The following is a 16141-nucleotide window of genomic DNA, read 5'->3' as shown; positions in this document are numbered from 1 at the left end:
TTACCTGATTAGTTACCTTCAAAATGAATTTGGACTTCTGTCAATTCAGCACAAAGAACCAAACATACATAACCAAGAATTTATGTTAAAAAACCACTACAAATACAGCAAATATTGGTCAAACTAAACACAGGAAAGGACACAGCTGTAGTGTGACAGGCACATTCATCTTAGTGAGGAGGAACATGGAATATTGCTTTATCATGTTATCCAACTGTGCATGTTTAATCAAACACATTCTACAATGGATTTCAGCTGGGGCTAATGACTTCAGCAGACTACAGCAAAAGCATTCTGTCACACATGTACTAATTTACTCCAACCTGTGATGTATAACACACAGCTGTAATTCATCCTTAATGGCTATAAAGGGCGTATGTCCTCAGGCTGCCCAGTGTCTACAAACAACGGGTCCCCACCAGCCATCAAAATAAAACTGAGATCACAGAAACTTACTTCTCAACATAGATTGTTTCTTTCTCTTTATATAATCACATTGCTGCTACTGAATCAGCCAGCTCCATGGCACAAATCTCATAAGGCATAGAGGCACAACTCTTTACAAGAGGAAAAAAACCTTGCTGTACTTCCCGCAAAGGTCAAGGAAGCAAGTGATCCCATTCCACAAAGAGCAAAATGAGTAAAACTGGGTCTTCTGTGGACTTACATCTTGCAACCTAACTTGTACGTGGATATTGTGGTTTTTAACTAGCAGTGAATACATTAGCAATGCCTCCCTATGCCGAGCTTTTTTCACAGAAATTAACAGAGAATTACAATTTGACATTTCTAGCCATCTGTCAAAACTGACAGAAAATGACCCATGGGGTAAACAGAAGGAGGAAAACACAGACAGACAGTGTAAGCACTTAAATCCCTTTCATTTAGGAAATGAGAAAGTTGACAGAAAAAAATTATCATTAGAAAGGTATTTTAACCAAAGCAATGAGATTGCTGTATTTTCTTCCCTCTAGAATGCACAAACAGGTACAAGTCCAACCTAATCTACTACAAAGTACTTCTAAAAAGCAAACTTAAGTCCACCAAACACATGTCTCATTCTTAAAATTCAGAACTGAGACTGTTTGCACTCATCAGCATGGAGTCTTACAGGAAAAGTCACTGTATCAATACTATAGTGATTTGAGGGAAACATTACAATTCCCACAGAATATACATGAATAGATACCAAAAACACACTTGTTCTCTCATTGACTGAGCAAGTCAATGAAGAAATAATGCTAATTCCAACAGTCAGAAGCAAGCATTTGGAATTTGGAGGAAAAGTGAGAAAATTAACATTGCATTAAAACACCTTAAAAGCTTCCCAAAGCCTGTTAAACAGTAATATTAGAATTGTTTTACAATTAAAGAGGCAAATGAAAAGATGCGTTCATTTGGAAAAAAAAAAAACCCTTCTGAAAATTTACACAGGAATTTCCTGACCTTTACTATTTCTGAGTTCTTTAGTAATTTGTTTTGGAGTTCTTGAATTCCAATACAAAAGAGAATCCTTTAATGGTTCTTAGCCCACTCTGGAAGACTTGATACATTTTCATTTCAGTTTGTTAATTTCATTATGAATCATTAATTTCTTTGTTTCTTTCCTGTTCTAAAGAGGCATTTCAAAACTGAGATGAAACAGACAGTGACCAAAAAGTAAATAATCCTTTTAAATAATTTCCTTGATTTTTAGTTTCTCCAGCATACATTCTGATAAGCAGGTTTTCACAATGACTTTTTCCCTCATTTAACTATCCTGCATAAACCAATAAACCCACATTTGCTCTCCCAAGTAAATGTCAGCAAGCAAAGCCAGGAGAACAAATTTCTTGGATCAAATAACATAGAAATTTTAGAATTTGAATACAAAGCCCCCTGGGTGCAAGAAAACATCTAAATAATTCATACAGCTAATTCATACATTTTTGAAATCATATCTGCTCTGTGAAGGCTTGGAATTCTAAGCATAATGGAATGCCTCACAAATAAAAAAAAATTGGCATGTACACTGTACTGTAACTTATCCAAATCAGTTTCCCAATCCAGTATTTGATACGATGCCCTGAATGAAGATTCAAAATCTTACAGCTATGCTTATTGCTATGTATACTATAAAGCAGCAACTACAAAAGTCTACATGCTTCAGTAACAAAGATATCATTATAACTGTAACTTTTATGCACTCTAGAAAAAGGGAAGTGTTCTGTTTTAGTTCACCAAGGGAAATCACAACAAAGCAAGCACAAGGGTGGCTAGTATTCATAATGAGACTCATAAATAAAGGAAATTATGTGCACAGTTATTCATAAGGTACTTTTCCTCCTTTTGTTTACCATCCTGTAAAGTTCCGCTCATGAAAAAACAACAGGAAGAGAGGAAAAGGCTGAAGCAGTCAGGACCATCGCTGCTGCTGTAGCATTAGTTTTGCAAAGACTAGAAAACAGTGTTAAGTAAAAAATGTCTAAACTGTGTATCTTGAATACATTCAACGGCCTGCACACAATGAGACAGAAAGCTATTCAAATGCTCCACTTAAGAAATTCCTCCCAAAAATTCAAGTTTCAAAACATATTTAGATTTTCAAAATTAACAGCTCACAAACAATGCAAGATAACCATCATTCTGTGTGACAAGCGGAGACAGGTTTAAGTAGTATTAAAATAATGCTCTCTGCATGAAATATATTGGCAGAGTGGTTGGTTACAGTTAACTGAGAAGACAACCACTTACAACAATCAATGATCCTTATATGAAAAGTGAATTACCTCCATTGAGATTCGTCTGTGTATCCGGTTTCTGAGACAAACTCCTGTGGGAGACTGAACTTCATCAGATGATGTTCCAGAAGCTTGGTCACTTTCCCCATCCGATCCCATTTTCAAATTTTCATGAACAATATCTTAAAAATAATCCAAAGAATTGAAAATAGTTAAACAGCAATGCATCAAACAGCTCTTCTGTACAGATGGAAAAGAATTGAATCATTACTGTGCACTGAGTTACACAGCAGAGTCAGACTCATCAGAGCCATGGCAGTCTTGATACATGCTTTTAATGGCTCAGTAATAACCACAAAATGAACAGGATTACTTCAGAGGAATTCTATGCAAATTTATTTAAACTGCAGGAGAACTCAGTTCTCAAAAATGAAAACAGACATTCCAATCCCAATTGTAATTCCCAAAAGCTAAGTCCCCCTCCCAGCTTCAGTTCCCAAAATCCATCAGTACCAGTCCTCTTTTAGCTGCTCTTGGATATACAACATTACTGAGAATAATTAACATTTTCAAATTAGAGTATCTGATGCTGGTAACCTAAATGTATCTTCAGAAAGCTTGAAAGTCCTACCAAGACGTATAGTAGTATTTTCAGAAATGACAAATACAGAAGCTTCAAATATAAAATCCCCTGGCATCCATGTGTAAAGTCAGAGGATGTATATAACCATCTAAATCAAGGCCCACCACATGCAAGTGCATTCAGTAGAAGACTAGATGTTTCCAAGCCATTAAATGAAATTTGTGACCTTATGGAGGAATTTATCTAACTACTTGTGTTATGTGATGCAGGATCTTCATGTCAACTGAACCTGTTAATTTTTAAACAATCCTTAAGATTCAAGCATATAAAAGCTTATGTATATTATATATACACATACATATATACCTTGCTTTTAAGCATCAAAGAATTTTTCAGACTTTGGAGACAAACACTGTCGTGACCAAAAGAACATCAAGGCAGTGTCATTATAGCATAAAGAGCCAAATGATTTGCAAAAGGACACACAGAAAATTGGTGAGACAAGAAATTCACTACGAGTAATGTTCCACCAACAACTTCAAAATACCTGAACTGCAAAATCACTCCAGAAATTAAATACCTATACATATAAAGTAGGTGCTTCAAAAGACACCAGTTTCCCTGCTCTCTCCTGATCCTTGTTAGTAATCATTATCTTCTACAAGGTGTAAAAGAACTTGAGGAACAACTAAAAATCCCCGAATTCTATCCCTAAAAATGCTAGTATTAGCAAAACACAGAGATTGATTCAGCTTTACCAAGTATTTAACATTTGCAAAGCATCACAGCAATTTTAAAAAGCCCTCAAAAACCAGACGGGAAACTGCAAGTTTCATCACCATCAACTAGCAAGAAAATTGGATTTTTCTAGGGGAAAAAAAAGCCATTAGGGCAATGTTTTGTTATCTGTACATCTTCTAAAATATTTGTCTAGCTTGGCTCACATAGAATCATGCACACTTCAAAGGAACAAATTCTTCCTCAGTACAAACAATTTCCTTTTATGGAAAACAGAATGAATATAAAAAGAAAGATTAATTTGTAAGCTAGTAACAACACATATTTTAACTCAAAATACTGTAATTAAACACAAAGCATGCATCTCACGCACAAACAAAATTTTCCAACAGTGATGCAGATTTATATTGGATTTCTATTAAAAATCCACACTGAAACAGAATTTTCCCTGCGAGTCATGCTCAGATTTGGACTAAAAAAAAAAACCAAAAAAAAAAATTAACCTGCACTCCATATATAATAAGCAATCTTCTGATTTCAAACAAGCTAAATACTCGTCAGTGCTTCTAAAGGCAGGGCAATCTGAACCACTGGAAAAGGTTTTCAGAAAGCAGTTCCTAAAGATCAGCCTTAGTTTTGAAGCTAAGCAGAAAAAAATGTGACTCTCTTTTGCTAAGTCTCTAAGAAATGTCTTATTCTCTGTAGTGACTTGACCGCTATCTTTTAAAAATCTCTAACAAATTGTGGAGAATGAATTTTAATAATATAAAAGTATTACTGAAAATACTACTTGCAGCAAAGCGGTTATGCCAGCACAGTTATGTCTGGCATAACAGCACACTCACCATATCTGTTCTTTAATAAAAACTCTCTTTTAAAATACTTTTCTGAGAGGTCATGTAATCCATTTTAGCAATTACAGCTCTTGAGATTCTGTTAGTAAAATGAAGTGTAGCAGCTACTGACAATTGTTTCCCAATCTATTTATCCCCATGTTAGAACAAGCTCATTGGTTGGGACCCTAAGTCTACTTTCTTTATGGAAGTTAGGCAAAGGAGAGTTATCTCAGCAGTCTCACAAAATGAAAACTGACAAAATTAAGGTAGTATTACATTTTAAGCCATGGGGCAATTACATAATTTCTTTTTTAGAGAGACTGATACTTTAAATAAAGTAATTATGGGATTGATACTGTCATATTTTTCACATTTAATTCACAAATGCATCTGTATTGTGAAATTACTAGTAAAAAAAACAATTGGAAATGCAGTGCTCAGAACTACATAGAGCACCCTAGTTGACAAAAATAATTCTTCTACTAAGAAGATTACCTATGTAACACAACTAAGCACTACTTCAAGAACTAGTAACACAAACCCATATATTTGGGACAGATAATGTAGCTGCAAGGAGATTCTGTTCTTTATAAATCAGGAATGTGAAGACAAAGAGGGTCTTTACCATTCAAGTCTAAAAATGCAGTATTTCAGATGTACAGAAGATGATAATTTGAATACCACAGTGATATGATTAATTCTGATAAATCTGGATAAGCTACATACCCAGAACCAAGAGGGTTTATGCAGGATACTGGCTGGAGCAACCAAAAATGCATCATTAAAGCACATGCATTTCCAATTGGCTAAATACCCAACTTCTCCTGTTTATAAGGGCTTGCAGATGTTTTAATTATTTTCTAAACAGATATAATTTTAAGCTTTTTAAAAATAACTTGACTGTGCTATCATCTGATGCATCCTTTTATTTGATTCAATTAATAAGGCATGAGTAGAGCCTTATGTTCATTATTTTAATAGCATAACCCCCAGACTAAGGCATTAATCCAGATATTTGGATCATTTCTACACCGGTGCACAATGATGTTTAAATAAGCAATGATAAAAACCATGCAAATATTTCCCTAATTTCTCTAAACCTTTCCATAGACAAGTTTACCTCCATGAAAGCTTGCTTGCATAGTCTTCAGAGGTTTTAGTCATTCAATAATACATTGAATTGCTTTCACTGCAGTATCAAGCCATTCTCTTACACAGATGTCTATTTTAATGTACTCTACATATCTAATTAAATATCCAGAATGGCCATGTAATGAAAAGCTAGATGTAGATGACTACAATATAACAGGGAAACTACAGAAGTACATTTAAAGGAAAAGGCTGTCCTCATTTTAGCTGTGAGCAATGCACCACAGAAGAAATTAATACAGGGAACCTATGGTGCAGCAAATGAGAACTCCTCCAAGTGAGCTATAATCAAAGTCACTAATTAGTACTGAGTCAGACTGCATGATCTTTCCACCCTATTTCAAATGATAACAAAAATAATCATGTGACTTGCATAATGGATTTCTTCCAATGTGCACTCTTCCAAATCTTACTTTTCTATGAAATGGATACATTGTGCAATTAATTTCAGTGATAATATAATTCAAATTGAAGAAGGCCATAGTGAGAAATTGCCTTTGCCATTACCATTACTGAACTATGAAAGCTGTATGGAAACATCATTTCTTTCAAATAAGATTTATGACAATAAAACAAAACTCCGTAACTGGCAAAAGCAAGGATTAACTCTCTTCTGCCTGTTACTGCAGTTCACCAGCAGGGCCAGCTTCAGTTAGCTCTGCACATTCCAGGAGGCTCTCCAGAACTGACAATATAAATATGGAACAAGGACAGTTGGACTCCTCCTGCATTCAGCCAGGTCAGGTCCAAAAAAGGTTTATTAGCTCTGGTGTCATCATGGACTGCAGCAGCTAAATGTTTCCAGAGGTACAAGACTGTAGAAGCTGTACAGAATGGAAAAAACGGAACCTATCAGCTAAACTTTCATTCAGTAGTTTCACAATTTGGTCTGAGAATCACCTCTGTTATTTAAAATCATCTTGGTAACTGAATACTAAATTTAAAAATTGCTGAGATATTTTGTAAAAAGGCACAGCTTAGTTTTTCCCTTACGCAGCATTTTACAAAACAAAGCTTACAGAGAATTTCCAAGTAGAAATTATTTTTAAAGTATTTTGGGATTTTATACATTATCACAACTGCAGAAACTCAAGTTCAGTGCTCAAAAAGCAAACAAAACTCCAAAACCCTCCTGGGCTTCTCAGTCAATTTTTATAGTGATAGTCTCATTTAAACACAGGCAGCACGAAGATGCACTTGTGGCAGGTCTCAATTCAATCTGGTTTTCTTTAATGAATTAACCATCCTTTACCTGCCATGATTTTGTGGTATTTCAAGGATACCTTTCTGATACCACTTTTCTACCTAAGTAATAGAGGAAAAACTGTAAAGAAAAGAGGATGGATGAAAAAAGCAAAGTCTCATGCAGTGTAGTATATTTGACTATTTTGTTTCTGATGCCATTATCCCAACAGGGAAAATCTCAGCTTCCTGATGAGTAATGACTATTCTTATATAGCAGGAACAAAAAAAAGAAAGCTGTGGAAAAGGAGCAGAAAGAGGAATTATGATTGCACATACTTGTAACTCCTGTCTTTTACCACTGTTTTTTACCACTAGATAACATGCACAAGTAGCTTGTATTTCCATCAAATAAAGAGTTTTAAAAAAGGCATCATTGTATCCAAACCAAAAAGAGGTGTTTAACATAGACATCCAGAGCAACCAGGCCCAGTAGAAGGTGTCCTTGCCCATGGCAGAGAGGTTGGAACTAGATGATCTTGTCCCTTCCAACCCAAACCATTCTATGACTGGAAGCTGCTAGATTCCATGACACATTCTGTACTCTATTCCATACTACTTAAAAAAATTACAAATTGTTGTTAAAGACAACACACAAGTTAGAGTACAGGCATCTCTACCCAAAAACATCTTTGCTGCTCTTGTACTTAGTTTACATATATCAAGATTGACAAATAATCCATATACAAATATAGATAAACACAGATTTCTCTAACTACCTAATTTTTTAAAAATCTATCTCTTCCTGTTAGATTCTTGGCAACTTAACTAAAGCTTGGCTTGGCAAAAATGAAAAAGCAAATGCTGTGTACAGGCCTTGAGTGAAATCAGAAATGGATATAGTAGTCAAACCATGCATACTAAAACCTGTTTTCTTGTGTGATAGCAACAGCTACTATGGATAAAGGATGTCTTTTTTCAGTTAGAACGGTAACTCAAGCAGTAAAAAGGCATGGTTTTGAACATGATGAGTGGTATTATACCAGAGGGGGATGTAAGTGGTTTGACTACTACCTTGAAGATTCATAGCTTTATTTTGAAGAACAGTTTATCACACTTCTAAAGGAGGCCAGGAGATTGAAAAACTAATAAAACTCTAATTAAGCTGTGACTTGCTCTCATTTTCTAGTATCAATTAATTAAGCATAATTTAAAATAACATAAAAGCAGTATAAAACATTATTGGTGACTGGAGCAGCAACATGACAAATTACTTGAAGAAGAAAAAATATTTCATAACTTATTTGCTTCATGGAAGCACAAATATAGCTCCAGACCACAAGAAGAAGATAATCATAGTTGAGTGGCCTTACTTTGTCACTGAAAAAATAATTTTTTTCTCTATAATAATGAAAAATAGTACAGCAGGTCCTGCCAAATTCCACATACAGGATGATTATCCTCTGGGGTTTTTTGTATTATATTTATTGTGCTTCTTGCCAATGCTAAAATGAGATGGATACATGGTTTCCTTGCAAAGTATTAGGAAGAATATTTTGTTACTTTTAAACTTGTAAAAAATTCATGGGTGATTTCTGTGTGTTCTTCTAATTGCCTGCTTTGTGAAGACCTTAAGAGACATTCAGCGCCTTAAGAACAAATTTCTTGAACTCTAGAAAAAATTACTGCATACTCAGAGATTTATTAAAGCATTAGAGTAACTGTACCTCTTGCTACGAATCAATACCAACATTATTTTTGACAGAAAAATTAACTTAAACAAACGGTGTATGAAATTACCTAATCTGCTCCCATTTCTGGGCATTGCTATGAAGGAGCCGAGGCTGCCCCCTATGACGCTGTGTGGTCTCCGTAAAGGGGGCTTCTTGAAAGATCCCGTGTATTGGTGGAGAAAGGAGTGCATGCTGTGAGACGTTGGAGGCCTGCCATTCTTCACAATAGGCTCTACAGTTCACAAGGATCAAAATATTCATTGCCGCAAGCAAGGAGGATTGTCAGGAACACGCCAGAAGGAAAAAAAGAAAGATGAAAAAGAGTTAGTGAACAGGAAATCACCAGTCTGGTAAAATTATCTTTCATGCTAACAGCAGACCACCATACTATTGCCATTTGTCTATTAACAAACAAGTACAAAACATGGCATTAAGTGTTACCCAAATTTAATTTTACTAAATCCTGTCACTCTGCTGCTGGACGAGTAAATGCCCTGAATATACAGTCTTAGAACGTTGATAAATCCCCAACACTATAATTATTTTCTTCTGTCTTTACTGTACAAGGTCTCATCTTTACATTTAAACAAGACAGCTGCTAGATCAACTATGATGAGCAAGTTCAAGCCTTTAAAAATATTCTCTCTCTCAAAATTCTTGTGTGTCACTAGTACCAAGGCCTTGCCATTGGAGATCTTTAGAAGTAAACATACTTGTCTACACCTCCCAGAGCTGTTATATCATAATTAAGGTTATTGACTTACAAGGTGTCCTTAGAAAAATTAAGGATTCAATTTTTTATTTTGGTTTTCTACTGGATCGCATTTCAGACAGTTCACAGAGATTTTTTTGAAGAAGTTATTATCATTGATAAGCACTTTCTGAAAGAATGAAATGTTAGAAATTTTTAAATCTTGTTTACAAATGTGAACAGAATTTGGGTATTCATGTTCCTTTAGCAACCTAACTCCTCAAACATGGACTAGCCCTCAAGGATAGGCATGGTCCTAGAGGGGTATTTTTACCCCCAAAAGAAGCAGAACAAATGTCCACTTGTATTGAGTGTCATGACATTGGACTTGGCAGAACCACCAATGAAGTCACTCATACAAGAAAATAAAGATGAAATACTCTCACTTCAGAAAATGAGATTGGAGTCACCTGGCAGCTACATGCAAGTGCTCTCTCTATACTAGAAAAAAGAACAGAAGCTATGCACAAAGAACAGTTGAGAGTTAAGTAAATTTATTTTTCCATTCTTTGATTTGATTCTTATTAATATTGTAGATTCATGTTTGGTATTATTCAGAAGATAGAAAAGGCAGCAGCCGTGCACTGAGTAACCATAGTGTGAGGGCTACTGAATGGAGCAGCACCCACTGGAGCCACTGCTCAGGGTGTGCTCAGAGCTTCACTCATGCCTCCTGGGACAGGGAGCAGTCTGGGATGCTGTTTCATCACTCCACCTTATATACCCACACGCAGGGATGCCAAAATCTTGCTTTCCCTTCCAAAAAACGGGAGTAAGAAAAATATAGCTAGGAGAACATATTTTATGGAAAGCAGCATTTCAGTGGTAAAGGAAAGTAACAATAAACACCTAGTAACCTAAGGGAAACAGGATCCTGAAGGCAACCCTCTCCCATCCCACATAAACAAAAACCTTCTAGATACATTATTATGATTAGTCTGAAGCAGAGACAGAAGTACACAGACAGGATTACCCAAGGACAGGTCAATGATCTTAAGAAATAATTATGCAAGGAATTTTTGCATATAAGCATGAATAACACAGTGAGACAAAAAAACCCAAAAAACATTAACTCAGCTTCTGCAGGGAAAAAAATAAAAGTCCTGGGGAAAAAAAATGTACTGCAGGCCAAAACCAGAAAAGACATGTCAGCACTGTACAAACCTGCCTGCATCCTTGCATTAACATCCTTCATAAATACAACGTTGGAGTGGGTGAACATGAGGAAAAATACATCATACATCTGTGTATATGTTTGTGAAGTATGACCAGGGTCTTCAAACCTCTGCATATCTCTGTCCCAAATGCTGATTTCTGTTCGAATAGCTTGCATCATCCTTTTGGCTTAAGAGTGGTACCAGCTTCCTTGTTGCATGCCTTTAACAGCAAATTTATCCTTGCACAGCAGGCAGCAAATTCCTCATCAATTTTTAACAGAATCTATTACTACTTCCACAACACAGGACACAGGTTCACATTAAGCACAACTACTGCTTTTGATAAGTTAACATCTGCTTTTTGTTTTCCAACTTTCTTGCCAATTTGATTTGAATTTGATTAAGTTTCTGCCTCAACACCTCACACTGAACATGTGTTCAGACATGCAGTGTGAACAAATTAATAGTACCTTGTATGTTACGGCTTTGTCTACTCATGTTAAAAGCAGTCTACCTTCATGAACTGTGCAGTACGTAAAAGAGGCCAGAATTTATGAATACACTGCATGTCTATGCAGAGATGGAGTTTTACATTCATTACTAACATGACAGTGTGATGCACAGAGGTGATTATTAAAAAATCTGTTTTTCTCATGGCACTGGTAAATTTGTATGTATTTTACAGTTTAAAACAAAATTCCTAAGATATCCTAACACATGCAAAGTTCAGCTCAAATATAAGGATAAATACAGATCACATTAATAAGTAAATTTATATAAAAATGAAAGATAAATGGTTGATAAGATCTAATTAGAAGAAATAACTTTTGTCATCATAGGCAACTACTACTTGTCTTCACTATCCTAAGTACTGTACTAAATTGTGGAGCCCATCATAAAATTTTGCAACGATAACTTAGGTCATGTAGTAGGATAGGCATAACTACTGGCAGACAATGAAGTGAAGGTTACAAAACCACACAGGTGACACTGAACTTCTGACTAAGACAAGTATTAATACTACTTTAAAATCTTGATACATGTTAATTTACAAAAAGGAGGGATTGTATGGCTTATGATGGTATAACACATAGGCTTATGTTTTGGAAAATACATTTGTTTAAACAATGCAGTGTGCATTGCTGTATGCTAGGACATTCCAAAGAAACAGTTGCATAAATTCTGCATTTTGTTATTTCCTCTCCAGAAATGCAACAGTAACAGCCAAGAGCTGGAACAAATATTGAAAATGATCAAGCAAACTCTTGCTGGAAATTAATTTACATGACTATTTACTACAGTTTTCATACATTTATGAGACACATGAGTTAAATAAAGTGCTTTTGAAAAAACTACTTAACTCTCTCTCTCTAAAGACCCACTTCTTCTTTTGAAGTTACAATTCCACTTAATTCACTTCATTTTTTCCAAAATTATTAATTGAATTAGTTGAATCGCTATCTTTAAAGTACAACATTGTAGTTATAAGATGCGAGTTTAGTCAGCTGTCTGGTCTTTTATAAAATGGGTCTAAAATGTAAAAGTTATATGCCTTTATTACCTATATCTATAAAAACTGCTTTTTATAATTTTATTTCTGTGATTATAGGTTTGATTTGTCTTTAAAAATGTTTCCCCTATATAAAACTCACAAACATCCCTAACTTGAGTGTCCCTGTACTTGGTAAATATAACTCAGTAACCACATGCTGCTGTTGGTTTAATAATCAGCTACAGGCAAAATGAATGATGGAAATTAAAAGGTGAGTAAAAAGCCACTAAAAATTCACTGTGCAAGTGTGTGGATCTACTGCATTTTGAGATAATGCACAAATCTAGTCTTCCTCTCTCACCTAGATTACAACAGCAGAAGCATGATACAACCCACAGACTCAGTGGAGGGTTGAAGAGAGCACCTGGGAAGCCACTGCATCCACCAGCTCCTTTGGCACAAGAGTGAAAAAGCCAGCCATGGCAGGTTGCATACTGCATACAAAATGATTCTTCTGTGGAAACTCCCTACCACAGGATGCTAAAACTATCCAAACTTGTAAGACTCAAGGGGAGACTCAACGAGCAATCTGCTCAGGGTTACTAACCACAGAGAGCCTTGCCTAGTTCAGTAAGTCTCTGAGCTAGAAACTGATACAGTACACTGGGGAAGTGATGCTGTACTTTGGGCTCTAATCTTAGACTTGTCCTCAAATGTCATCCTCAGAGACTGAAGAACAGACAGGCAGAACTCCAACTGTCCTTACAGCATAAGACTTCTGCGGCACCAGGGCACTTCACTTGTGTTGGCTGTCAGTGGCACAACCACTCCAATAAGGGTCTTATTAACCATTTATCTCCAGCTCTCTTTCCTCACCCTACTCTATAATCTGTTACTTCAAACTGATAAAACAAACTGATACAGAAAACAAGCTGAAACAGAGACTTCTCAGTGGTTCTTTAAAAATTTTATTTAATCAGTTGTTATTATATTGTCTTCTTATTTTGGCTACAACATCACGTAGTCTTGGACTTATCTTTCAAGCAATGCCATTTCAACCCTTTCATTTCCTAGGCACCCTACTAAGCTATCATGTAAATCTAGTCTTTAAGTGTGAAAAAAGTTAAAAAACATTCTCAATGAAAATATTTATAAATATTATACTGATGTACAGGATGACAGCACAGTTTTCTTTTCACTGTCCCTGAACAATTCTTGCACTAGATAGCCTTTTAAAAAGTGTATCTACAGACACACATTAGTTTTATATCTATAAAAATGCACACCCCTTTTTAAAAATGCCACATCCATGAAATCTTGCTTTCGTGTGCACCTTCAGCAAGGTTTACAATTGAGCAATGCACGGTGACTATGCACTGTTGACACTTGAACTTGATGTTCAAGTTTGGTGAGTGCTGAGCTAACCTTTTATATAATTTGGATCATTTTCTTGGACTTCTCACATTCCCTCATTCAAACTTCTGTTCCTATTGGCATAACCCAAAATAAATACAACAGTGTTGTTCAAAGAAAACACCATTCAAAATATAATCAGCCTGGCTTAACAATGGTTTAAGAGTTGCTAGATCATGAAATGTTTTGGAATACACACACGTATTTTAAGAAAACACTGTACTCAGTAAGGTACCACTGCTTTGCTAAGTTTGAAATAATGCCAAAACCAATGCTAACAAACATACAAAACCAGACAACAACTCAAATGAACCACTGAAATCATTCAATTGTGAAGTGGCATAAATACATGTTTGAACATAAGTGGAACTGGTTTTTTTTACTTCATAATTATGAAAACTGCCAGAGTCAAGTAGAACAGCAGTGTATATAACCAAGAAACCTGAGGAATTAACTAAACCCAACAATTTTATAAAGATGCCTCCTCTTCCTTTAACTGCAATTCAAATTAACCACAAACCTTGACCTGAAATTACTCCTGAGTTAAGCAATTTTTCAATTAATACACAATGTTTCTTTTCCTCATCCATCTATGATAACAAAGACCCACACTACCACTTTCTTTCCTGTGCTGGATTTACTTAACTGGATTTACTTAAGCTGAACTCCAGAGAGCCTGCAGAATTGCCTGGCATTTCTTTGCACAGCCTCAGCAACTGACATACTGTCACACATCAGTCAGCTGGTGGATTAAAGAAAGAAAGAGTTTTCATTAGAATGTAAATGCATTTTAAAACACTTTTTATGACTATATATTATCACATACTCAACTAACTCTTTCTTTTTTAATGTCCCATGAGTAAGAGACCAATGTGCAAAGAGACCAAGCTTTTTTTCAGATTTCACTTCCTAAATTTTGCAATGGTATTTTCTTAAAGTAGCTTTAATAAAGAATTAAATCACCAGTCATACAAGGTGACACTTTCCCTTGAATCAAACATCTCTGACAGAGCAGAGTATGTCTGCAAAAATATGTTTGATTCCACAACCACTATCCATTCTGAACATGTAAACTATATAAATATGTATTTTAAATCCATTTAAATACAGTTAAAATACATGTGGAGATTTTCTAATCAAAGTAAGAGATATTGGAGACCTGGCATTTATGACTATTTATATGTGTATAAAACGGGGATTGAATCCAGACATGTTCCATATTCTAAGTAAGGATGAATCTTTTTGCCTGCCACAGTTCGCTGCTTCTACCAAAAACGTGGCTCAAGGTTCTTTTCCCTGTGCCCCAACAAAAAAGAAATGTAATTTTGATTTATGTTTTTGGACTAGATCACTACAGGGTATACAGAGCACAGCTGCTGGCAGAAGGATGGAGGTAGAACCTCACTTGACACTTTTAGATACAACTTGACTTTGGACTGGCTCAAATGTAACAAAATCTCACTAAATATCTCGAGAATCCACTACTGGATTTTATAGGACAGGACTCAATGTAGTTTCTTTTCCATCACCTTGACCTCACCCTTGCTCCAAAAAACTTCCAAGGCTTTTTTATCATTTCCAATTTGATAGGGAATGGAAAAGTGTCAAAAATCTACACTTGTGAAATTAAATATTCATTCTCTGAACAGCTTTGCATTCATGAAGCTTGTGATGCATCATCACAACATTTTAAAACTATTTATGTAGGCTTCTCAAACGCCACTGTCATATAACTTACTCACATTTCAGCACCATCTACTACACATTCATTTACCTGATCTGAATATTAGACTCTGCTAATGATTATTCAGTATTTGCGTAATAAAACCTGATTTTTTTTGGACTGGAAATGTAAAATATTTTGAACAAACTGCTGAAGAAGCTCTTTATTTCTTCAGAAAATCTAGAATGTAAGCACGTGAATTTCTGATATTATAGGATTGGCATGCTTCATTGTATAATATTTAATTACACTGCTGTAAGGCAGTCAGACTCAGTAAAATTAGTTGATTGCATGTGTCAGCTTGTATAGAAAATAGATTTAAATAATCGAAAGCAGCAATACGCTTGTTATATATGTACTCTCCAGGAGCTGAATGAGGAACACTACAAAATACTGTGTATTTACAGATTATTTTATGGGGCTATTTCCTTAGATTCTGTTATGTAATAGCCAGGGAAACATTAAGTCACTCGAAAACCAGAGCAACCACTGAATACCATTTAAAACAGTATTTTTCATTAAACAAGATGAAATCTTCAAACTATTGAATATTATGATTTTAAAAACTTGGCAAAACTTCGAGGGATTACTCCCATTGCTCAAATTAATCCATTTGAGTACAGCAGTCATTCCAGAGCAAATGTTCTTCACCTGCACAACCCAA

General features: G+C 35.4%; 1 protein-coding gene across 2 annotated transcripts in view; it reads right to left on the bottom strand.

Annotated features, from left to right (window-relative positions):
• Positions 1-16141, bottom strand: part of CDK17 (cyclin dependent kinase 17) — a 90478-nt gene that overhangs the window by 30884 nt on the left and 43453 nt on the right. For both annotated transcript variants that reach the window (XM_063396282.1, XM_063396283.1), the window contains 2 exons: positions 9009-9173; positions 2769-2902 (listed from right to left, as the gene is read on the bottom strand). In XM_063396282.1, coding sequence (XP_063252352.1) covers positions 2769-2902; positions 9009-9173 — 299 coding nt within the window. The remainder of the gene's footprint in view (positions 1-2768; positions 2903-9008; positions 9174-16141) is intronic.

This window comes from Prinia subflava, chromosome 4 (genome assembly GCF_021018805.1).
Source record: "Prinia subflava isolate CZ2003 ecotype Zambia chromosome 4, Cam_Psub_1.2, whole genome shotgun sequence".
In the NCBI taxonomy this organism is placed as follows: Eukaryota; Metazoa; Chordata; class Aves; order Passeriformes; family Cisticolidae; genus Prinia; species Prinia subflava.
This window is presented reverse-complemented; position numbering and strand designations above follow the sequence as displayed.